Below are 25,526 nucleotides of genomic sequence, written 5' to 3'. Positions count from 1 at the left end.
TGTTCAGATTGGTCTACATTGATTTGTTTCTAAATGTATGATTAAACCCTACCAAACTCAGATTAAGTTGTTGTGTGGATTATTATGAGGCCACACGGAGGGCACTGAAATGAGATGTTAACAAGTAATGGTTTTCTCCATTTACCTCTTGTGCTGCTCAAGCATTATTACGAAGATATTGTTGTTATATCAAATAAAAGCGTTTTTCATCCATCCCAAAATAGTACGTTTCTCTGTGATCATGTTCCTCTATAAAAACATACAAGTTTGTAGCAATCATGCATTTGGAAGTAATTAGTCAGGAAGCACCTAAGGCAGATGGAGATGTTACACATTACCGTCTAAAATAGGAAAAACTGAACAATCAGATCGTGAGAAATCAATATTTTTTCATAATTTAAGAAGATCGTGTTCCTAGAAACAGAGGGCTGCCTCATGTTTATCTAAATCAGGACCACTTTCAAAGGTTTATAAAAAATAAGTGATTTAATAAATAGTAGAACAATGATGAAAAACAATTGAAATTACAGAAACTACGGCTTAGAAAAATAAGATGCAATAAATGTACAACAATTGTTTAAAAATGTATTGAATTGGAAACAAATCGTTTTTAAATATATAGACACACATACATTTTAAAAATAAATAAATATGTATATACCCTGTACAGGTTTCAACTATATAGCATTTGCTTCTCTTTCTCTCATATATCATTGCTTAATTATTTACAACAAAGAGGCTAACTTGATACCATGTGCAGAATATACATCATTATTAAATGGTTTTGAAATCCAGGATTCCTAATGAGATTCCAAATGTCTACAACAAGATGGAAACACCAAGGTTCCTTTTCACAGTTCATGTTTCCCTCTCTTACATTCAGAAATATAATGTTCGGAAATCCCTGAGTTGAAGCTCAGCCTTGATGGATTTAACTGAGGTCAGTAAAATCACAAGAAATCTTCAAAGCATCCACTGGCTTCAAATACATACCAACTTTTAACATATCCATAATGTACAGATAAACGTAAACAATAATTCCAAGCATACAAGAGACAGTACTTAAGTGGCCAGCTCTACTGTGCCTCTGTGTATTCACTGAGCTGGCCATACGTATGTCCACACTCTTTACATCCCAATCTAGGAGCAGTTACTCCTGGGCCTTTATCTGGTTCTCAGTGAGTGAATTCCCAGAAGTGTTGGTGAATTCTGTTCACATAATGGTTCATGAACCCCTCTTTGACAAGCAGCTCACATCTGTTTAATTCTGTTCTCCAGCTCGAGAAGCTCCCGCTCTATTTCATATGGGAGGTCAGCATTGACTTGTTCTTCAAAATATTTCTTGATGTCTTCCACCTCCTCTTCCCAGAAGTCCCTGGACAAGTGGAAAAGCTCTGCCATGTTGACATCTTTGAGACCTTTTAAGTTGAAGTCTGTGGTTGTAGGCACATAACCGATGGCAGTGCGCTCCGCACACTCCTCGCCGTTGATCCTCCGGAACATCCACTCCAGAACGCGGGAGTTCTCACCATAGCCGGGCCAGAGGAAATTGCCCTGTGCGTCTTTGCGGAACCAGTTGACGTGGAAGATTTTGGGCAGTTTGGCAGCAGGGAAGTGCTCCATGCTCAGCCAGTGGGCGAGGTAGCGGCCGAAGTTGTAACCAAAGAAAGGTCTCATGGCGAAAGGATCGTGCATGATGATTTTACCTGAAAATACAGGGTAATAGGAACATGTCAATCTTATTTTATATTATTTTAGATATTCATAATGGTCGCACATTTGTTTACATTCAGAGAGGTAGGTTTTACAAGGAAGTATATCAGAGGTAAGCTTGCATATGGGGAAACCAAGACATTGAGGTCATTGTCAGTGTGACTGTGAGCATAAGAGGCCTGAGGGAGAGTCGGTAACATGTCAGGCTATCAGTCTTAAAGAGAAGCTTTTATAGGGAGGAGAAAATCAATATTTTCAGGCTGAGAAGAGGCAGAAAGAAATGTTCACGTCAGTCAATCATTTGTATGTCGGGGTAGTTTCTGGCGCACAGGTGTCACAGTAGTGCATTTTATAGGACACACCTGAAGTTTGACTCACCTTTGTGCTCTGCGGCTGCTGTTGACTCAGATCTCATGGCCGCCCCCACAAACACTCCATGCTGCCAGTTCAGTGCTTCATAGACCAAAGGAACACCTGCAAATCAGAGGAAGGTGTGTTCAGACAAGATTCCTACAATATCTCTATCATGTGCATTTTGTACCTAGAACTTAAAGACTTCAACGGCTCAGTGCTATGTCTATACAAGGACATGTCTTTTAATAAAATATTGTTTCGTCGGGCCCTATCTAGAGCCAACAGGGCTTCAAAAAAGCTTTGGGATGTTATTATCAGTGAAAAATATTTGGTAATGGGATATAGTTTATGGATGTGAGAGGTGGTTTAAATGGAAATATAGAGGTGATGGTAGTCTGTATTCAGAGCACGTATTTGTTCCTGAGAATTGCCGGTACTTTCTCAATAAATGTATTGCGGCAGTGCTGAGGAGTCAAATTAAAGAAGTGCAGGTATGCTGTCCATTTAAAGCACTGGATGTAAGAGAGATAGAGAGAGATGTGGTCTTAACACCGTGCAAACCACAGGGGTCTCCAGGTCTCTTGACAATGGAAGATAAATTGATTAGGATTTTAGGCAGAGGGGTTGTTATTCATAATAGGAATACCAGTGCCTATTTAGAGATCTCTACCATTTGTCTCTTTTCAGGTTGCTGATAACAGGCGGTAATTAGTTGCAAACTTAAAGTAACTCATTTAAGTGACCGCAGAAGAATGAAAGATTGAGTGAACCAGGGATAGTTCGTAGCTAGGACCTTCAGGCTACACACAGATTTCTACAATGGACGCGTTGGTCCACTGGGCGAGTTTTGCTACGATTCAGATGGATCAATAATCTCTGATCCTTGAACAAGGGTGTCATAAATGATGTGAAAAATCACTGTTTGAGTTTGAAAGGCTGAGACCCAGGTAGGGAAGAAGTTACCCTAAAAAATCCAATGTAAAAATGTGAGGATCTAACTGTGTGTAGGTTAGATGAGAAAATGAGAGGTTAAAAAGAACACAGACACTCAAATACCTAAGGGTATGAACACTGTAGAAGAGATTAGCATATTTCAATGGAGATTCACTATTAGAACACAGAGAACTTAGAGACGAGTTCTCACAAGAGTAATGTGAAGTAGATACTGACAGAAAGAGTAGTAAATGCACAAATCTCCCTTTACTGTAAACATGATAAGAGCAAGGTCAGAAAAACAGGCTTAGAACAGTTACTAAAGAGTGATCATAGTGGAAGAGCAAAGACACAAAATAGAGCTGAACCCCCTTTAATCACAATTCTCCAATAATCAATGGATTATATTATTTGCACTTGTAATAAAATGATTGCTTCCAGATAGTTCTCCTTAAAGTGACAGTTTTGCTGAGTACAAATATTTAACAGAATATTTCACTAGTATTATTATTGGTGATTTAGTATCCATGCAAATTAATTGCAATCCACCAAAAGTTAATTTATACAACATGCCCCAAAACAGTTTCTTTTTTAATTATCTGACTAAACAGTGATTAAATAAACAGCTATTGAACTGAAGGTGTGCAGTATGTCTTCTATTCAGAGTGTTTTAGAATTTTCACCTTTGGGTCTCCGTCCTCCAAAAATGATGCCCTCGATGGGCACGCCCTCAGGGGATTCCCATGCCGGATCAATGATGGGGCACTGGCTGGCAGGAGTGCAGAAACGAGAATTGGGATGGGCACACGGCTCATCTAGAGTGAAAGAAAATATGAGAAGACGTCTGAGCATCAGACACCAAGTCTACACAATAGAGTTGGAATGTGTTACATGCATACTATAGAGCATTCTCCTCCTTACCACTGTCCAGAGTCCATTCCTTGTTCTTCCATGAGGTCAGAGTCACTCCTGATTCCTCTGTCTTCTCGATGCCCTCCCAGTAGATGCCTCCATCACTGGTCTCCCCAACATTGGTGAAGATTGTGTTCTTCTCGATGGTCTTCATGGCGTTCGGGTTTGTCATTTCTGACGTTCCAGGAGCAACACCAAAAAATCCATTCTCGGGATTAATAGCCCTGAGGTTACCTGCAACAGAGCAAAGCAGTTGATTAGAAAGGAACGGAAGACTTGCGTAGAATGTAGCACACCATTCAAATTACACGTTCATAAAGGTCATCTGTAGCCCTACAATAAGCAGGTTACCTTGTTCATCAAACTTCATCCAGGCAATATCATCTCCCACACACTCAACTTTCCAGCCAGGCAAAGTTGGGTTCATCATGGCCAAGTTGGTTTTCCCACATGCACTAGGGAAGGCGGCTGCAAAATACTTCTTCTCACCATCTGGGTTTGTGATGCCCAATATCTGAGGAAAAAAAGAGTTGGTTGCTTACTACTTAATATAGCATCAATCATTGTACAAAATGGGGCAGGCTGCTTTGATCTATAATTCTATTCATTGAACAAACCAAAATTTTCCACATGTCTGCAGGAGAACAACATTTTTGGTCCAATATATTTGCGTTATTTCTTTTCCAAGAGATAGTTTTAGATGATTCTAACCACTGAGGTGTGTGGTCTAGATTTTTGTGGGCAAGTGGTTTTATGATAAGGTCGATAATTAGTGTATCTGGGCTCTTTTTCAGTTGATTTGCGTAATATTATACAAGAAGCGCTGCTGTAGACATGGTGCCTCATCCACCTGTCCTCTATCTATTTGATTCTACTTCAATCATATTCTATTTCCTGCATTTCCATTCCTAGGACCTTCGACCTCAATTTTACCACCGCCAAATATCCCTGGTTTCCAGATTTCCCACCTCCACTCCCTTGTTGGTCTCTTAAGTCTTCTGTATCTAGACTCCTACAGCCTGCATGAGTAGTAGAGGAATGCTGTGTCTTTAGCATTTTAAGAGAGTCCACCATCAGTTACACTCAAGACCATAGGAAGAGAATATGCTACTAAATTTGCACTTCGCATTACACAGCTGTAACAAGTTCAACTCTCACCTAAAAACTTTTAGGTGTAGACCTGGTTTCAGGTACAAAGTTTTGTAAGATTTACTGTGGGCAAATCCATCTATGTCTAGAACAACCATGCATGCATTAAGGTGATCTCCACAACATAGGAATGCAAACTGACCATACACCAGATCATCTCTGCAGTGCATCAGGCACTTCTGAACTAACCCCAGACCAAAGCCTCATAAACACATCTGAGGCGTTGGAGCACGTCTAGCAGAGTGAATGTACGTTCATCTCACCCAGTACACAAAGTTGGATGTTCAACTGCAAAGTGTAAGCAAACTACTCTGCACATGGTCTCCACTGATACCCCTACATAGGCCGCATTGTTGTATTTCATTCTGTCAAAGGTCGTTTTTAAATTAATTTACAGTGTTTCCTGCATCTTCTTTTTAAGACGGTATGATCCAAGCTGGTCCTACTGTTTCCTTCTCAAAGGATGTTCAGGTTTTAAATCCACCCATCCTTCAGCTCCCTCCTGGTCCAATATCAATCGGCGTTAGTACTTTATCCATGAGAAATGTTGACCACTTTTATTGATTTTACACCTGATAAGAATCTCATCAGCTTCATCTATTGGTTCTGATGACCTCTTTCCTCCAGTGGGAAAATATTTAAGTTCTCCCGCTTTTCTTTGTAAAGCTTTAAGTATGCACTTATAGTAAGGTTGATGGGAGTTCCCATCTGCCTTATTACATGTGCATTAGGATGTAGTGCTCTTGTAATAAGGTATAGTATATCCGTCATCTTTGTAATGGAGTAACCATCCACCCAAGTCTACATAAGGCCCTTAGATGTTGTTGGAGTCTACAGAATATTCCTTTATCCCTCTCTTACCAGCATGTGTTCTGCCAGCCATCCCTCCTCCTTGGCAATCCTGCTGGCGATCCTCAGTGCAAAGCACTTTTTCCCCAACAAGGAGTTCCCTCCGTAGCCGCTGCCGAAGGACACGATCTCTCTGCGTTCAGGAACGTGCGCGATGAGCGTCATATCCGGGTTACAGGGCCAGTTGTTCACCAAGGGTTCTGTGGACACACAACAAGATGCATCACTAATGCGCATGGACTCACTGGCCACATGTCAGCTTAGGGATGGGTGTAAGGAAATGACCACACAAACACGTCACTAACATACTTTTCAGTGGTAGGGGGCAGCCGACCGAGTGGAGGCATTTCACAAACTCGCCGCTGCCCAGGGCTCTCAAGACGTCGGTGCCCATCCGGGTCATGATCCTCATGCTGGCCACGACGTACGGCGAGTCCGTCAGCTCAATCCCAATCTTGGACAGGGGCGACCCAATGGGACCCATGCTGAAAGGGATGACGTACATGGTGCGACCTGTGGAACAAAACGGGTTCAAAATGAAGGACAAATATGTAAAACGTGTCATTAACAATTTACTCCCAATCAAATAACTTCACAAATGAAAAATTCGCTAAGCAATTTTGCGATTTAAAAGAAAGAAAAGTGATTCTGGTGACTGTCACTGCTAGCATATCTCCCTGCATGATGCTGTCTTTTAACCCTCACCTTTCATGCATCCTGGAAACCGGGCCTTAAACGCCTTATCGAAGTCCCCCTCGGACATCCAGCGGCCGAGCTGGCTGGTTCCGGTCTTGGAGAGGGGCACGGTGTCCCTCTGCTCCTGAGTAACGATGACCGTCCTGCTCTCGATTCGGGCCACATCCCTGGGGTCGGTGAGAGCCAGCCAGCTGTGGAAAGAGAGGACGGACTGCGTCAGGACTCTTAGACAAATACCACATAGAAAGCGTACCATGAAGAATGCCGTGGAGAATTGTGAATGAGTGTGTATCACAGGGCCAGCGCACGTGCAGGGAATGTGTTCCACTGGTGACTGATTTGGATAAAGTAATGGAGTATATTTGTAAAAGCTTCAACTCCCCCACCAGATCTTAACATGAGCTCGAGGTTGTAGTAGGGACCCACCAGCGCTCATTGAAGACCAGCACTCATTGTACATAAACAAACTTTGACCCAGAGCTAAACAAAACACAAAACGAGGACAGACAGGAGGACGGTAGTTACGGAAAAACGAAGTCAGGGGCAAAAAGTGAGACAAAGAGGCAATGAGTGTTGGGCGGTCGATTAAAAGGGTCATGAAGTGGGATCAAGAGTGGGTATATTTGGTTCTCGCTCCCCCCCACCTCCGAGTGCACCGGCGCTGGGGTCTGAACAAAACCTTCGGCCACAGCAGCTATTCTTTTACAAATTAAGCACTGCCCGAGCCACCGCTGTCACTGCTGCTCCACACTAGTTTCCTCCTGTATTTCAGAGTGGTGACGTAAAAATGATGTGTACATATCCGTGAAATAAGTCTTTAAAACTGCTAGGCTTAAAGGATTTGTGCATTCTTATTCTAGGGTGATAACTAATATTCGCGTAAGTCTCCAAGGCACTTTGAACAGATCTTCCCATAATATTACCTAATGTGTAATAAGGCAGCTACTAACAGTAAATGGGCAGACATCCCCCAATTTACAAAAATGTCAAAGGTATGTGTGAATGAGTGGGTTTATCTGAGAGGGAACGAGCCAGTCAGTCGGTCCGTATGTAAAAGACATGTTACACTCTATGCTGCTACGTATGTGGCACTGGAGGCAAGACTACTAAAGAGAAGGCTTAATTAAGAGCGGGTCGTGATCTAAACAAGTGTTTACAGGACACAGAGCCCACCCCTCGCCGGCAGAGGGCGCCCTTCACTCACCAGTTCTCATACTTGGTCAGCCTCTTGACCATGCCGCTCTCCTCCATGAGCGCCAGGATCCTCTCGTTCTCCCCCTCGGACCCGTCACAGATGTGGATGCTCTCGGGCTGGCACACCTTGGCATTGCCCACCACAAAGGCCCTCACGTCTGGGCTCAGGCTGTTCAGGTCCCCCTGGACCATCCTGCTGGGGATCTTCAGCTCGGTCTGCAGCAGGGGCGCCATCTTAGGAGAGACGGAAGAGCGTCAGCATTGCACCAATCATTCATTTAAATCAAGGAAATGAGGGACAGATAGGAAAGACGGGAGATAACCCTTCACCTCGGCTCCCAAATAGAGTTTTCTCGACTGGCACCGTTAACGACCAACCAACACCTGCCCTGTTTGGTAAATGCCGGCAACACCCTGCCAGGAGGATGGCGACCAAAGATGCTGAGCTCAGTATGTTTCGGGCACTACCACTAGCAACACTTGCGTGGCACACACACCACCTGGAGTGTCCTTGGGCAGTTTGTTGAATGTAAAGCATGGTGAAGTGTCCTTTCCATATTAACGGCACCAATCCCACCCATCTACAACCTCAAAGAATCACAAACTGGACCTTCAGGGCCAGCAACACTTCTTGGTAAAGTTTAATGCGGGATTGAAGCGGAGAGAGAATGCAATAGTGCTTAATTTGAGACGGTGGTTGCAGGAGAGGGGCCCACTGGCACCCATTCTATTATTTATCCTAATGAACTTTAGTACAGAGCAAAGAGCGGGAAAAGCACAAAGGAAGAAAGACAGAAAAACAGTGACAGTTTTCCGCATAATTATGGATTTGCTGCATTTGCCACATCTGCTTCATAATCTGCATATTTAAACAACAGAAATGGTGTTTCTAGCTCATACGGATCAAAAGTTGCCAAAATCGTGGAGACCCATGTTGCCACGCAGTGGAAGGCCCTATGCAAAGATTCACTGGTCACCCTTAAATGGCCTCTACTCTATTTGGATGTTAAACTGGTACTTTTACGTATATATAATATATATGTGTGTGTGCAGTAACACTATCGCAAAATGTGCTGCACAGGGTCGCATAATGTTTCTTTTCTTTATGTATAATTTAGTCAACCTTGCCGCATAATTTGACCCCCCCCCCCCCCCCCCTGTTGTATAATTCCTGGTTATAGCCTATTTTAACAAAAGGGCATAGAGTGAGAAACAAAGCGAAAGGCCGCATAGTTCAGGGGGCGATAGGAAAAAGTGATAATATGAAGGGGGAAAGGCAGGGGCCTGCATGAGCTCTGTGTGTAGTGCATCTATTAGCTCGTTCGGTCCCTGCATGAATGAAGGGTCGTTCCTGCATAAGCCCCGGGTGGTCCCTGCATGAGCTCCGTGTGGTCTCTGCATGAGTTCCGTGTGGTGTGTGCACGAGCGCCGCACATCTCTGCGCGAGCTCTTTACATCCATGTATCAGCTCCGTGGTGTCCCTGCATGAGACCCATGCGGTCCCTGCCTTAGCTACGTGTGTTTCCTGCCGGTGCCGGTGAGACCAGGACCTGAGTGGATCGGGCGCACGTGCCGCACCCACAGAGGCGCAGCTCTTCTGCACTCCCGATTGGACGAGGTATCTTACATACAATTATATATCCACATACGTGCCAATACTACACAAATTTCAATTGCTGACCCTAAATATCTTAAATATCGGTTAAAAGTATGGAGGGCGCTTTTTAACATTTTACCCCGGGCTCCATTTTTTTACCCCATAGAGTCGCGGAGGGCAGAAACGACAGGCCCCGGCCGAGTGATTGTGAAAGTGAAACAAGGAATGAACAGCGTGAAACTCCAAGAAGTCAGGGTGAGGAATCGGATATTCCGCAAGAACAGACGTGCACAGCACAGCGATGGGTAATTAGCGGAATATAAGAGATATTCTCATAATAATTAATGTGCGCTAGTTAAGCTCCAGCATGGCTCAGTTACACGAAAGCCACCTGAAACTTAATTGTCATCACAAATTTTGCATTCAGGCCTCTGGATGAAGCATCTGAAAAAGTTTGGAGCTGAAGTGCACACGGGTGGAAAGACATCTGCGAGCTCTTTCTTTAAGGTGCTTCTAACGGGGCCGATTTGTCCTGTAAATTCAGACGGGTGCATTGGTGATGCTGGGAAAGAATGCACGACTACAGCTTCCCGTTGTGAATTTTTTCTGCTGATGGTGAGACAGCTCAGCTGGCCGAGAGCCAATGCTGCGATATGCCTTTTTCCTAACAGGACTGACTCTTCCTTTCATCTGCCTGAGGTCGATAACTATCGTACCTATAAGATGTGATGTGAGAAGAGCTCTTGTATAAGAGACGGAAGCCCCTCTCGACCCCCCCCCCCCCCCCCCCCCCCGCAGTTGACGACTCTATAAAAACTGATACCAGGCGAGTAGAATTGTTGTCAACAGTATAAATTAAACCCTAAATTTATACACAGTCCTTCGTGCATCAACATTCGAGAAAGAAAGAAAGAAAGAAAGAAAGAAAGAAAGAAAGAAAGAAAGAAAGAAAGAAAGAAAGAAAGAAAGAAAGAAAGAAAGAAAGAAAGAAAGACAGAAAGACAGAAAGAAAGAAAGAAAGAAAGACAGAAAGAAAGAAAGAAAGAAAGAAAGAAAGAAAGAAAGAAAGAAAGAAAGACAGAAAGACAGAAAGACAGAAAGAAAGAAAGAAAGAAAGAAAGAAAGAAAGACAGAAAGACAGAAAGAAAGACAGAAAGAAAGAAAGAAAGAAAGAAAGAAAGACAGAAAGACAGAAAGAAAGAAAGAAAGAAAGACAGAAAGAAAGAAAGAAAGAAAGAAAGAAAGACAGAAAGACAGAAAGAAAGAAAGAAAGAAAGAAAGAAAGAAAGACAGAAAGACAGAAAGAAAGAAAGACAGAAAGAAAGACAGAAAGAAAGAAAGAAAGAAAGAAAGAAAGAAAGAAAGAAAGAAAGAAAGAAAGAAAGAAAGAAAGAAAAGAAAGAAAGAAAAGAAAGAAAGAAAGAAAGAAAGAAAAGAAAGAAAGAAAAGAAAGAAAGAAAGAAAGAAAGAAAGAAAGAAAGAAAGAAGACAGTACTCTGCAGGTAACATAAAATATAAATTAATTATAATGTGACAAAGTTACCATTGTATCCTGCTCAGCGCGAAATACATATTCGTGTGGAAAATACTCAGAACAAATACAAAGCCCAAGGTGACTAATAGATTGACAATTAAAGAAACCATGCACGCATTACATATTTTAAAGCATGATCTAAATTAAGTAATCTTTCCGCTTCATGGTTTTACTTACTTTTTCTTCGAGTTCTTGTAAAAATCAGCTCCGCTCTCTTTCTCAGTTCGTCGAATTTCCTCCGAGATCTTCGGGGTCTTCCTCGGTTCTTGGGGTCTTCTCTTCCTTTGCTCTTCAAGTCTTGTTGGCTGAAGATGCTCCTGGCCTCTATTAAATAGTCGTTGAGGGCACGTCAACCCCCCTCCCTCAAGTATAGGCCCGCCTCTGACGTCAGAGAGCGAGGTCCAGCCACTTGGAACGCGGCCCATGACAAACAACTGTAGACTTAAGTACAAAGGGCCTCAAACTGTCTACGAAAAATAAGGCCCCCGGCGGCTAATCATTGATCAGATTAGTGGTCGTTGAGTTCCAGTGGTGTTTTTGTCCTGTTGACGGACTACCGGAGTGACGTTTTCATACGTTGTGTACTTGACCTTTAACCTACTGGGATTGTGATGCAGGAGATCTGCCTGTTTCTGGATTGCCGATGAGGTGACAACAACAGCCCTGAATCAGGACGCTGCCAACAGCACGTAATGGCAGCGCGAGTGCGCATGCGCAACGAGGAGGCCCGTCAGGGGTGTGTTTGCTCACTTTGGACACGTTTTCTGGACGCGGCCGAAGTACAGTGTGGGACTGAAAGAAACAGAAAGGTGCAATGTTAGCAGAATTAGGCGGTATTTTCAGGCTCGAGGAGTAACTCGAGGGCCCTGTAGCAGCAGCGCACAGCAGGCTCCACTAGGCATTTAATATGGAATAGTGTTGTGTACCCCCACTGCCAGGCCTCAACATTTCAACATGTGCAGCTGACATAGCTGCCAAGGTTTCAGATTGCTTATGTGTGACATTTTCATAAATTCAGTGTAATTATGAGTGACATTCGACTATGAGTGACACTTTCTCGCTAGCAAAAATCAAGCAAGGAAGATGAGAAAAAAAATATCAGAAATTACGCCCATTGGAGCAACTAGAAACCCAAAGAAGATCTTTAAACTGCTTCAAAGCAACATAAATGGAAGGGCACTAATGGGAGTCTGTCCAGGCTTTCCACCTGGGACCTCTATTAGTTAATGCACTGAACCACAGAGCCAGAGAATTGAATCCTGGTCGGTGCAGTGGTGAATAGTGACTTGTGTTTGTTTAGTGTTACAAGGTCCCAGTCTTATGAGTGACATCCAACTGCCATATGTGTCACACTTTCTCATGAGTAAAACCAAGCAATGAATTGCACAGAAAGACATAAAATATAAACAATTAGATATTTTTGCGAAATGAGAAGTCTTAAAAGTATCTTAGCATGGGTCCCGCAGTCTCACAGAAAATGCCTGCATTGCACAACAGTAAGTGCTCTGTTGCTGGACTCACCATTGCTACCAGAAGTAAGTCCCCACTGCAGTGTCTGACTGAGGCAGAGAGCTTCTTTGCCCCATGTGTTTGGTAGGGGTGGGCGGAATTTGGGTAGTCGCGCTATACAAAGGTTTGTGAAACGGTAAAAAATTTGCGAGCACGTAGAGTTCCGCGAACACGCGGAATTGCTTGTTCCGCCCATTCACAATGCTTTTTTCCTGTTTGTGAACGCTGTTTGCGTGCTCGGCGGAAAATATCTCACGGACCCGCCTTTTAAAAGCGTGAGCAAGCAAAAAATTCTACGAAGATGCGGATCACGGAATTTTTACCTAAATTACCCAAATTCCGCAAATTCCATGAGCGGAACGGAATTTACCACCCAGGCCTAGTTTTTGGTCAGGAGACCAAGAGAGCTTGCTGGCAGTGCTCATGAAGTCTAGAAGTGGTTGCAACTTGCCGTCGTAGCTTTAATGCCCCAGCTTTGGTGCCCCACCCCAATCTAGCTCAGCTCATTCTTTGCTCTTCGACCCCCCATCCGCCCGCCCAGCTTCTAGGCTTCCAGCTCTCCTCCACAACAGATCAGGCAAGTGGGGTTGATCCTGGTGCTCTCAAGTTGGGGGCATACCTCGAAAGAATGAATTGGGGGTAGCACAGAGCGTCGCACCATATGCAGCCCTCTCCGAAAACCCTGCACAGCAACACATCATACAAGCAGTGCACAGCGAATAGTAAAAAGCAACAAAGTAACAAAGAGCAAGAAATAACGAGGAATAACAAGGAACAATAAATGACATACTACAAAGAATAGTAAATAACAAAGAAAAGAGGGGATAAGGGGGAAAGGAACATTGCCAACCCATCATTATTAAGATATGTTTATTTAGACTATTGGCCTTTAAACAATTTAACAATTTATATCCATTACTTTATAAAATATCTTATGAAACATTTTTTAAACAAAAATAACAGATGCATAATAAATGGTCACTTTCATCTAATACGTTATAAGAATCTACCCATTTAAAATTTACATTCACATAAAATATCTAAAGCTAGTCCCTTAAAATACACAAACTCTCATAAATACTAAAACTCTATCAACATTGTGCTGAGTGCTGTCATGAATCTCCCAATGATTCAGAAAAGGGCGCGGTGATGAACAGAGTGTCTGAATTAAGCAGACCACTCTTACCCAGTCCAAAGATCAGGGCTTGATCCATCACCGTTTTTTAGCTCAATGCACCATCCCAGCTCAGAACCTGGCTACATGCAAATTAGTCTGTTCCCGTCCCAGTGCATGATGGGAACAGGGCAAACCAAACTACCAAGCCAATTCTTATACTGGGAAGGAAACAAGCTTCCGGGGACCGGTTTCTAGCATTTCAGCCGTCGTCGGCCCGGCTTGCTTGACTCCTGATGGTGCAATGAGCAAGGGACTCACATCTGAGTATACCCTTCCACGCCTATGGTGGACAAAATGATTCAGAAAAGGTGGTGGTGATTAACAGAGTGTCTGAATTAAGCAGACCACTCTTACCCAGTCCAAAGATCAGGGTTTGATCCATCACCGTTTTTTAGCTCACTGCACCATCCCAGCTCAGAACCTGGCTACATGCAAATTAGTCTGTTCCTGTCCCAGTGCATGATGGGAACAGGGCAAACCAAACTACCAAGCCAATTCTTATACGGGGAAGGAAACAAGCTTCCGGGGACCGGTTTCTAGCATTTCAGCCGTCGTCGGCCCGGCTTGCTTGACTCCTGATGGTGCAATGAGCAAGGGACTCACATCTGAGTATACCCTTCCACGCCTATGGTGGACAAAATGATTCAGAAAAGGGGGTGGTGATGAACAGAGTGTCTGAATTAAGCAGACCACTCTTACCCAGTCCAAAGATCAGGGCTTGATCCATCACCGTTTTTTAGCTCACTGCACCATCCCAGCTCAGAACCTGGCAACATGCAAATTAGTCTGTTCCTGTCCCAGTGCATGATGGGAACAGGGCAAACCAAATTACTAAGCAAATTCTGATACTAGGAAGGAAACAAGCTTCTGGGGACAGGTTTCTGGCATTTCAGCCGTCGTCGGCCCGGCTTGCTTGAATCCTGATGGTGCAATGAGCAAGGGACTCACATCTGAGTATACCCTTCCACGCTTATGGTGGACAAAATGATTCAGAAAAGGGGGTGGTGATGAACAGAGTGTCTGAATTAAGCAGACCACTCTTACCCAGTTCAAAGATCAGGGCTTGATCCATCACCGTTTTTTAGCTCACTGCAGCATCCCAGCTCAGAACCTGGCTACATGCAAATTAGTCTGTTCCTGTCCCAGTGCATGATGGGAACAGGGCAAACCAAACTACCAAGCCAATTCTTATACTGGGAAGGAAACAAGCTTCCGGGGACCGGTTTCTGGCATTTCAGCCGCCGTCGGCCCGGCTTGCTTGAATCCTGATGGTGCAATGAGCAAGGGACTCACATCTGAGTATACCCTTCCACGCTTATGGTGGACAAAATGATTCAGAAAAGGGGGTGGTGATGAACAGAGTGTCTGAATTAAGCAGACCACTCTTACCCAGTCCAAAGATCAGGGCTTGATCCATCACCATTTTTTAGCTCACTGCACCATCCCAGCTCAGAGCCTGGCTACATGCAAATGAGTCTGTTCCTGTCCCAGTGCATGATGGGAACAGGGCAAACCAAACTACCAAGCCAATTCTTATACTGGGAAGGAAACAAGCTTCCGGGGATGGGTCAAGCCCTGATCTTTGGACTGGGTAAGAGTGGTCTGCTTAATTCAGACACTCTGTTCATCACCACCCCCTTTTCTGAATCGTTTTTGGCCACTATAGGTGTGGCAGGGTATACTCAGACATGAGTCCCTTGGTCACTGCACCATCAGGATTCAAGCAAGCCGGGCCGACGACGGCTGAAATGCCAGAAACCGGTCCCCGGAAGCTTGTCTCCTTTCTGGTGAAGAATTGGCTTGGTAGTTTGGTCTGCCCTGTTCCCATGATGCACTGGGCCAGGGACATACTAATTTGCATATAGCCAGGTTCTGAGCTGGGATGGTGCAGTGAGCTAAATAACGGTGATGGATCAAGCCCTGATCTTTGGACTGGGTAAGAGTGGTCTGCTTAATTCAGACACTCTGTTCATCACCACCCCCTTTTCTGAATCGTTTTTGGCCACTATAGGTGTGGCAGGGTATACTCAGACATGAGTCCCTTGCTCACTGCACCATCAGGATTCAAGCAAGCCAGGCCAACGACGGCTGAAATGCCAGAAACCGGTCCCCGGAAGCTTGTCTCCTTTCTGGTGAAGAATTGGTTTGGTAGTTTGGTCTGCCCTGTTCCCATGATGCACTGGGCCAGGGACAGACTAATTTGCATATAGCCAGGTTCTGAGCTGGGATGGTGCAGTGAGCTAAATAACGGTGATGGATCAAGCCCTGATCTTTGGACTGGGTAAGAGTGGTCTGCTTAATTCAGGCACTCTGTTCATCACCACCCCCTTTTCTGAATCGTTTTTGGCCACTATAGGTGTGGCAGGGTATACTCAGACATGAGTCCCTTGCTCACTGCACCATCAGGATTCAAGCAAGCCGGGCCGACGACGGCTGAAATGCCAGAAACCGGTCCCCGGAAGCTTGTCTTCTTTCTGGTGAAGAATTGGCTTGGTAGTTTGGTCTGGCCTGTTCCCATGATGCACTGGGCCAGGGACAGACTAATTTGCATATAGCCAGGTTCTGATCTGGGATTGTGCAGTGAGCTAAATAATGGTGATGGATCAAGCCCTGATCTTTGGACTGGGTAAGAGTGGTCTGCTTAATTCAGACACTCTGTTCATCACCCCCCCTTTTCTGAATCATGAATCTCCCAATGGCACATGCTATACCTAAAAAGTGTATGTCAGTTAATAGTTCTGCAGCGTTCCCACGGGTCATGATCCCATATTTCAGAAATATTGGGCGTAAACACCATCTCCGCTGTTGTTTAATTTTTAAGTAGTCCAACAGAATTTGCAACTTATCACATTTTGTGTTCAAACCTCAAGTACATTTTCCTCCTGTATGGATTATTTTTGCTTTTACCAAATCACTTGTCATACAGGGGTTGAGTCCAATTCTTACTTTCAACAATTCATTTCTTAGTAGCTGATTTGGTAAGATATCCACATACAGAAAACTCATTTTATTTAGCCATTAGTTTAACATAAAATGTACCAATTTTTCCACGATTTAATAATGATAGTCACATTTGTAGGACAATTCTTTGCCCGCGTTTCAACTCTCTCTTGCAGATTCTGATTTGTAGGTTCTGTGGACACAACATTACTTTAATTTCTTTACAAGTGACACCCACTTTGATCCTAACACTTTTTGCCCATTTTAGTTCACTTTGCACAATGTCATTCTTGCACCACTGAGAAACTTCTGTACCTCTTCCCCACTCAATTTCCCCCAGAATCTTCTGAATGTTTTTGCAGCCAGTATATTCCAGGATATCATGCCATTTTCAAGTCTTATAAATACTTCAAACACATCCCCTCCTTGGCATCCCACTTATTTTTGCCACTAATGTATAGCAGTTTGGCTCCATATTGCAATTGCGGGGGGGGATTATTGTTACATAAGCTTTTAGGACTGGTCTGTAAGACATTTCTCCGAAGGCCTTGTTGAATTTTTTCAGGCCACTCACCGAGGTCATAGCCCTGGTCTTCAGTGCCTCTAAGTGTATTTTCCATTTCAAGGACATCTCAAACCAGATTGCAAGATACTTATATTTGTTATCTAATTCAAGTTTCTCTGAACCTAGGTGCCAATTAAATTTACTTTTAGCCTTACCAAAGCAAAGTAGTTGTATCCATATTTACTGTTAGTTTTTTCTGTCTTCAGTAATCCTCGAATTTATCTAGTTTCCTTTGCAGGCCTATTTCTGTTTGGTCGAGAATCCCGAGGTTGTCTGCACACAGAAGGCATGCCACATGTTTGCCATTCATTTTGGGACTAAATCCATTTGCAGCAGCTAAAGTCACTGGCAGATCGGCAACAAATAAGGAGAAGAGTAAGGGGGTTAATACACATCCCTGTCTCAACCTGTTATTTATTTGTATTTTATGAGTCCCCACAGTGTCCATGATGACCTGGGCGCAGTTGCTCCGTTGTAGCTGCTGGATTAGCCTTAAGAGGTCTTTTGGGATGCCTTGTTTTTTTTCCATTGCCTCCCGTAGGCGATTTCTATCTACCAGATCAAAAGCTGCGTGGAAGGCTATAAAATATCAAAATAGACCACCCCTCTACTCAACAGACTTACATGCAATGGACCAGAGAGAAAAACAGTGGTCAATTGACAAGTGTCGTTCTTTAAATCCCCCCTGTTCTGGTGGCGCTATGCAATTAACATCAGCCGATTCCTCTACCATTCCCAAGATTATTTTTGCAACTATTTTTTGTAGGCTATTTTTTATATTTTCACTTTCAGATAGGACTATGATACGAGTCTGCATTGTAGGGGACGCAATATAGCTCTCTACACATTTTTTACCATCCTTTTGAGAGTAGATGAGATGAAGAAATGCTGTTGATCCTTTTGGATGAAACATGTTGACCACCTCCACCCTACACACAACACTTTGAGCTGCAGCAGGTATAATTTTCCATGCCAACCACGGCTTTGACAGTCAGTTGTTTTTCGGTCGAGGACCGGAAATGCTGGCTTGCCAGCATTTCCGGGAGGAGATCGTATGCTGTGTAGTAGACAGTTTAGTCCCGCCTCTCAGCTCCGTTCGCTTTCATTGGCTGGCTTCCTAAATAGAGGCCAGCCATTGGAAGAGAAGTGAGTCATTCCAAACAAGCCCCGTCTTTTTCGGATTCGGGGGCGTCATTTTTGCTGTTCTTTAGCTCGTGACGTTGTCCGTCACTCAGGACAGCAAAACACGCCCCCGAATTCGAAAAATTCCGGAAGCTTGAGGCTGCCATTTCTGCCCGACCGCCAGACAAGACAGACCCTCCGTTGTCCCGATGCTGCATCCTGCCTCGGTTTCCTTCCTTCCGCCTTTCCTCTCTCAGCCTCCTCCTCTCCCTGCGCTCTTTCCTCCGCCGGACCCACATCCCTTCCTCCGCTTATGCCCACCCAGACCAGTCCCGCAGCTCTGCGCCTCTCCAGGCACGAGAGACCCTTTAGCACAGCCCGTGACCCGTGTTGGTCAAGGCGCTACTTGTGCAGGGGCTCCGTGAACCGGCTCTTCAGCCGTGTCTTTTTCCTGCCCCCCGCTGGAAGTGGAGTCCGGGGAGCAAACACTGTTCAGTGACAGTCCGGTCACTTGCAAGCAGCTGTCTAACTGGGGTTCCGAAAACACATTCCAGGTAAGGGGACTGGGGCTGTGATTTGAGACATCGCGCCCAAAGGAAAGATCCGCTAGTATGAGACACCAGACTGCCTTGTGAGGAAGCGCCCCCCCCCCCTTTCCTCTGCCCGCAGCTCTCCTTAGTCACGCCTCTCGCCCCCTTCCCTCTGCCCGCAGCCCTCCTCCGTCCCGCTCTCGTTTAGGACTTATTATTTCTGCTTCACAATGTCATTGTTGCTGATTCGCAACTTGCTTTGCCATCCCCTCGCTCTTCTCCTGTGTCGTTCCTCGCCTTTTATTGCCCCGTCGCCCACGTCGTCGCTCAGCAGTTGTTGTTCGTTCCCTGTCCTCCTCCCACATAGTTGCTTGCTTGTTTTAATTGCCCCGTCCCTACTGTAGCAAAGCTTGACCTTTCGGGCTGGATTAACTGAGCATGATTTTATTTAAGGCAGTCAGTGAAAGTTTCAAACAAGAACAACCAGATGCACTTTTCATTTTTTTCCACTAAATCGCTTTACTGCTGCCCTTAGTTATCGACATTAGCTTACTATTCAAGTCAGTATAAGGTGCTGTTTAGGATTCTCTGCATTTTTAAAAGAGCTGTGTGGAAAGTAAAAACGATATCTCTCTTTGGCACATCTCAAACATAACACGAAGATCAATCCCATTCCTGTATAAAGCCTGCTAGCTGGTAACACACATGCACTGCCTCCATGCACTTAAAGAAACCAACAACATTGCTACCTCATTCAGTTCACAAGTACCTTAAGAAGAAGAGATAGAAGGGCCATATTCAACTGAAGGATAAAACGTCTAAGATTAGTTGTGCAGATGGCAACAGCACATATGGAAACTTCATATACATGTTTTGCCCCCATACAGCATAGTGTGAGGTTCCCACCACAACCAGTTACATTTACAGGCAGAAAACGGACTAAAGCAGGGCCACTTCATCCAATGACATCCTAAATGATGAGACGTTCAGAGGGAGCGTTGCGAAGGCTTGAACAACAGTTCAAACAAGGGGTTCATTTCCAGCTTTTCAAGCCCCTGGCTACAAAGGGTTATAACGATTTTATTTCTGGGCAAAATTGAAGGTTAGGTCCACATAATCGAGCGTAATTTCTAGGATAAAGAAGAACCTGGATTATGTTTTCACTCAATTTTACAACTCTCATTTTTTTTTCATGTATGCATGTTTTTACTTCTTTGGTTGTTAGGTAGGGATTTGTCATGCTCAAACGTTTTGCGAGCACAAAAATCTACTAAACCTTCGAGTTTTGCAGCAATGGTATGACTGAAAAGCCAGAAGCTGGCAGCAGTGACTGGGGATTGGAAAACACTAAAACTGTGGTAAAGCCAATAGGTCTCAACTAGGCGAGAGTTATTGACTTTGTCAAAGTTTTGTTTAGCCATGTTGTACAGCGGTGCACCTGCTGTGCACCATGACTGAAGGTAAAGGAAAAGAAAGTGCTGTGGTGCAACCAGCGCTAACTGCCTCATACTAATTGTTTTACTGATGTAAGAAGGCTCTCACCCCTTCTCTAAGCGAAGCTAGATTTTTTTTTTAATTCATGTACTATTGACTGTAAAATTATGCAAAGTATTACCTAATGCCTACATAACTTTACAATTCTGGGTTCAAAACATTAAACGCCTCTTAGATTACAGATTAATACTTCAGTAGGCATATAATGAAATGAGCTATTAGTCACTTTGTAATTTGCTTGTGAATAGTTTTCAAAATGTGCTGGCGGGTCACCTTCGCATTCGACTTTTATACAGCTGCACCAAACAACCTAGAAGACAAGCATATATGGACTGGAATTATTTGGAAAATACAATTGATTGTCAGAGGTAACCATCTATTTCAGAGAAAATACTTCTTGTAAAACATAATAAATCGATGTTTGCTTCATTTTATAATGCTCTTCTGGTCTTTACAAGTTGTGTAAATAATTGGTGTTCGTATCACCAAATATGATGGTACCAATTTAGTAAACTGGGAAGGAGTTGGCCCTTTGGAAATTGAACTCCTGATTTACAGATCACAGAATATAACAGCGATGAGCATTTAATTCAGAGACCAACGAAATAATATGTAAACTACATCATAGCATATTCCTGTGTAAACAGCAGAGTAGTACAAAATGATTGAGCCACAATCTTCGAAATTTAGTGAGGGGCCACCAAAATTTCATTTAGCGTGGTTGCTTCACCTGTACACAAGACTTGAGCCAAGTATGGGGCCTCTGATTGGTGGGCACTGCTTGTGTTATTGTAGGCACTGTTTGTGTTATGCTCATGTTTGTAAGGTTAAGTAGGTCCAGTTCGAAGTATTTTAATTTTTTAAGAAGCATTACCTGAAACTTGAGGACATGTTAACTCCTCATGGACATTAATTCTACAAATAGTGTAATCTTTTCAGCGAGATTATTTTAGTTTCTCACAAATACTGCATCATTTAAATGCTGTATGGGCCAAAATCATAGAATCGATGATTGCAGCATAGCCTTCAAGGTTTGTTTCCAACCCCAAACTGAACGTCGAACAATTTTAGTAGCATCTTGATCTGGCATGGCATTTTCAGCTCTACATAGCACTCAATCCTATGCAAATTTAAGTCATTGATTTACATGGTAAGAGATCCAGTGTAAACCCTAGGGATCTGGCATCAGTGGTAGTTTTTATCCTTTAAGCTCCTTAGTCACAAGTCAGTCTCGGGACTAGGGCTACTGTTAGGGCTGTTTGGTAAAGTTCAAAGTTTGGATACAGGTTTGTTATAAGAATACACACTTTGAAATGCCATGTCCCTTTACATACTAGATACAGGCATAATTTATATATTTGGTCACAATAATATACACGTTCCTCTATACACAAAATGAAACCGTGATTGTAACAGTCCTGCACCCTGTAGAACTTCCAAAGCGGATTGCCGCATTTAAACCACAGAAAAACTACTTTTCTATCAACACCAGTTTTAGAGGATAATATTTATTTCCTATGGTCGCTGCACCCCGGCTCAGCCAGCACTGTATTATGGCTCTACACAGGGACCTCTAGTAACATACTGCGATTCTGCACCCTATTCACATCGCGCAGGAGCCTGGCTCTGTATATGCGAAAGCTGGGAATGATCAGCAGCTGAGCACACAAGTGGCTATTGTGTCTCTTATTAGCTATCGAGGCTTAGGTTTGATTAAGCGTTGTTACAAGTGCTTATTCGAAAACACAGGGTGTCTCTTTCACACGATTTAAAGCCAGCAATTAAGCCACGATATAACGTGCCGTATGTTAAAGTCGTTTTAAAGCGTTACAAATGTGCAAGCACTATGCATACAACTAGGCTACGGGTGCATCAGTTAACAACAACATAACATCGCATGCTTTAAAAGTAGCAAACTAAAGTGCACTTAACCTACGCCCAATGTTACGTATTTAGAAATGATTATGCGGGATACTACTACTACAAAGCACTGCAATAGTCTGCGATATTTTGCCTAATAGAACTGACTGCTACACTGCACATTTGTCAACGCAGCGCTAGAGCACGGCTCTACAGGGACCTCTAGTCACAGACTGCGACACTGCACCCCGGTTCAGCCAGCGCTAGAGAACGGCTCTAGAGGGACTTCTAGTAACAGACTGCGATTGTGTGGTTGTGTGTGTGGCTCTGTGTGGATAGCTTTTTTTTTTGTAGGTGGTTCTATGTGTGGGTGGCTGTTTGTGTGAGGCTGGATCTGTGTGTGTGGGTGGCTCTATGTGAATGACTGTGTGGGTGGCTCTGTATGTGTGTGTGTGTGAGGCTCTGTGTGGGTGTAAATGCAATAGGTCATGCATATGCGAGCGATTAAGCTATTGACGTTGTAAATAACAATGCCATTTATTTAACGATTAAGCTATTGGCAATGTAAATGACAATGCTATTTATTTATGATTTAAAAAAAAAAATGTCATGAGCAATGCCAATAGCTCTACCTTTAATAATGCCGAGACCATTGCATTGTAAATGCTTGTTATTGGTAGCAGAGGAATCCATTGAATAAAATTGGTTTCGAATCCCCCTACCTATTTTTAAATCACACTTTTTGTTTCCCACCTCTAGTCACTACCCCAGACACCCCCACACCACTCTTTAGCTTCACAGCAGCAATCAGAAAAGACCTCTGGCAAAGAGCCCCCTGTGAGGCCCGTTTGGCATTGCAACGCCAGCCCATAGAGGAGTTGCCCCATGATAAAGCATGATATCCTTTGGGGTGTGTGAGGGCCCTTGCTTCTTATTGGAGCTACTCCACTTTTAGTTTCCATTCTTTATCAGGAACACCTGCCTTCTAACCCTCCTTTCCCTCTCCCCCTGCTTCCGTTTGCGGCCGCAAAAAAGAGTAATAGCATGTACAAATGCAATTTTGTGAGTCACTGACTCACAAAATAGCATTTGTAACTCTCGCTATTAGGAAGGGGTGTCCTTTCCTAATAGCGAGTCAACATGCTATGTACTAGTGTTTTGCGACCATATTTGCGGCCACAAAACACTCTCTGTTTACCACCTACTTCAAGTATGTTGGAAAATATTTTTTAAGAGTAGGGTGGGGTCCCAGAGACCACTGCCTGACCTTAAAAAAAATTAAACTGGAAAGTTTCATTTTTCTTTTTTTAAATGCATACCGTTTTCCTTTAAGGAAAACAGGCTGCATTAAAAAAAAACTGTTTTATTATCCATTCATTCAAAAAGCTTTATTCAATATTCATAGTTAAAATCATAAAAGCATACATTTAAAAGAGTGCCTAACACATAAGTTGCAAATTATACAAATTTTTACATTCACCAGAGTTAAAAATCTAAAATCCAACCGGTTCACATGAAGATTCATAGCATTGAATTTCTGAACTTAATTACTAGTTTTAAAAAATTGGATACAGCATGTGCAACAATGTCATTTTCTAGCTGTTGCAGCCTAACGAATGCGGTTCTGCAAGTATGGTGGCCCCACACCCTCAGAATTGGTTTCAAGAAGGCCCCCCTGGGTATAGTATAACATTTTCAAAAAAGTATACAATGAATATTTGATTGGGCAGAGGTATCATCGCATGGACAAAGAAGCTTCTCCCTTGACCAGTTATTACAGACTGGAAGGGTAATTAAGCGAAAAAAGGTGCCAAACCTAAAGCGGGTCAATAACATTCTGGAGTAACAATTTAAGTTGCTTAAAAGATACAATTGAGGCCCTTTGTTGACAGTAATTTGCTGGTAGTCCATGACTGAGTTTTTAGTTTTTTCCAAGCCCCATCTCCTGTTGTCCAAGAAGTCCAGTGCCATTTTTTTCAAAGACTTTCTCGCAACCACCTCCATACTGGATGGTCTCGTAAAATACTCTGGGTGGCCAATCTCAGTCATCAGGGTTTCAACGTAGGCTAGCCATTGAATATTGCTAACTCCATCAAGGGTAAGACAATCAGAGATTAAATCGCGGTTTAAAGATGTCTCAGGGGTAACCCATACCTTGTGCCATAATAGTATGGGCGCGATTTTTATAGCGTCTAGGATGTATGATAAGCCCAATTCAATATGTGCAAGGTAGGTTGCCGATGATTTGGGGACCCCCAGCAAGTATCTAAGGTACTGATTCTCGGTTAGTTGGATTGATGTTGCATTTTCAATTCCCCAAATTCCTGATCCATATATGGCCGTGGAAATACGTTTGGCCTTACAGATTAGAGTCAGTTCCTTCACAGGTCTACCCCCTAATTTGGCCGCAAAGGTGTTAAGGGCTCCTACTGCCCGGGAGAAGGCTAGGTTTCTTGCCCTCACTGGAGTTTGCCAATTGCCTCTCCTGTCGAAGTTTATTCCGAGATAGGAGAATTGATCCGTTGTCTCAATCCTCCTACCCTCGAGAAATATGGGACAGGATGCCTTCTTAGAGCCAGGCCCACAGGCCATGGTGTAGGTTTTAGTGATGTTAACTTTTAGCCCCCTGAATTTCATAAAGTTGGCAAATTTCAGGACGGCCCTCAGCAGCATCTGGAGCTAAAGTGCACACGGGTGGAAAGACATCTGCGAGCTCTTTCTTTAAGGTGCTTCTAACGAGGCCGATTTGACCTGTAAATTCAGACTGATGCATCAGTGATGCTGGGAAAGAATGCACGACTACAGTTTCCCGTTGTGAATTTTTTCTGCTGATGGTGAGACAGCTCAGCTGGCTCAGAGCCAATGCTGTGATATGCCTTTTTCCTAACAGGACTGACTCTTCCTTTCATCTGCCTGAGGTCGATAACTATCGTACCTATAAGATGTGATGTGAGAAGAGCTCTTGTATAAGAGACGGAAGCCCCCCGCCCCCCCCCCCCCATTTGCCACACGCAGTTGACGACTCTATAAAAACTTATACCAGGCAAGTAGAATTGTTGCCAACAGTATAAAATAAGCCCTAAAATTAGACACAGTCCTTCTGCATTTGACCGCATAGTAGCAGTTTTTCAAGTACTATCCTTGCGTCCTGACATTTTCTGCTAAAACAAAGACAAGTCCCTTTTTTTAGAGGATGGGGTGAATATGCATGTTAATCACAGTGTTGTGCAGGCTCAACTTTCAACCAGTCTTCTCACCACTCCAGGGTCACAACTTAACTTAAATACTTAAATATATACACGTGTGTATCTGTCTCTAATCTGAAATTCATCTGAAAGATTGGTTCTTCTTCAGACCTATTGCCTTTAAAAAATAAGATGCCCGCTCTGTGTCGGACT

At 43.6% G+C, this 25,526-nt stretch overlaps 1 protein-coding gene and 1 long non-coding RNA gene across 2 annotated transcripts in view; one reads left to right on the top strand and one right to left on the bottom strand.

Annotated features, from left to right (window-relative positions):
* The window catches only part of LOC147706055 (uncharacterized), a 100,532-nt gene that overhangs the window by 27,794 nt on the left and 47,212 nt on the right, over nucleotides 1-25,526 (top strand). Inside the window, exon 2 of the long non-coding RNA XR_015297614.1 lies at nucleotides 5,752-5,814. This is a non-coding gene — a long non-coding RNA (uncharacterized LOC147706055). The remainder of the gene's footprint in view (nucleotides 1-5,751; nucleotides 5,815-25,526) is intronic.
* Nucleotides 473-11,240, bottom strand: LOC147706057 (phosphoenolpyruvate carboxykinase, cytosolic [GTP]-like). Its single transcript, XM_086932503.1, has 10 exons — nucleotides 11,109-11,240; nucleotides 7,811-8,034; nucleotides 6,616-6,797; nucleotides 6,220-6,423; nucleotides 5,923-6,110; nucleotides 4,264-4,426; nucleotides 3,922-4,146; nucleotides 3,684-3,815; nucleotides 2,092-2,187; nucleotides 473-1,706 (listed from the first exon to the last, which is right to left on the bottom strand). Exons 2-10 carry the CDS (start codon nucleotides 8,032-8,034, stop codon nucleotides 1,252-1,254), a joined length of 1,869 nt encoding a protein of 622 aa, XP_086788629.1. The 5' UTR covers nucleotides 11,109-11,240; the 3' UTR covers nucleotides 473-1,251.

The sequence above is a fragment of the Lissotriton vulgaris genome, chromosome 7 (assembly GCF_964263255.1).
Source record: "Lissotriton vulgaris chromosome 7, aLisVul1.2, whole genome shotgun sequence".
Classification (NCBI taxonomy): domain Eukaryota; kingdom Metazoa; phylum Chordata; class Amphibia; order Caudata; family Salamandridae; genus Lissotriton; species Lissotriton vulgaris.
This window is presented reverse-complemented; position numbering and strand designations above follow the sequence as displayed.

Excerpts from the sequence above, each read along its gene's own strand:
- LOC147706057 (XM_086932503.1), bottom strand. The coding sequence starts at position 8,034 with ATGGCGCCCCTGCTGCAGACCGAGCTGAAGATCCCCAGCAGGATGGTC. Across the intron at positions 6,424-6,615 it reads GTTTCCAGGATGCATGAAAG|GTCGCACCATGTACGTCATC; the intron begins GTGAGGGTTAAA and ends TTTGTTCCACAG. Across the intron at positions 4,427-5,922 it reads GGCTGGCAGAACACATGCTG|ATATTGGGCATCACAAACCC; the intron begins GTAAGAGAGGGA and ends TTTTTTCCTCAG.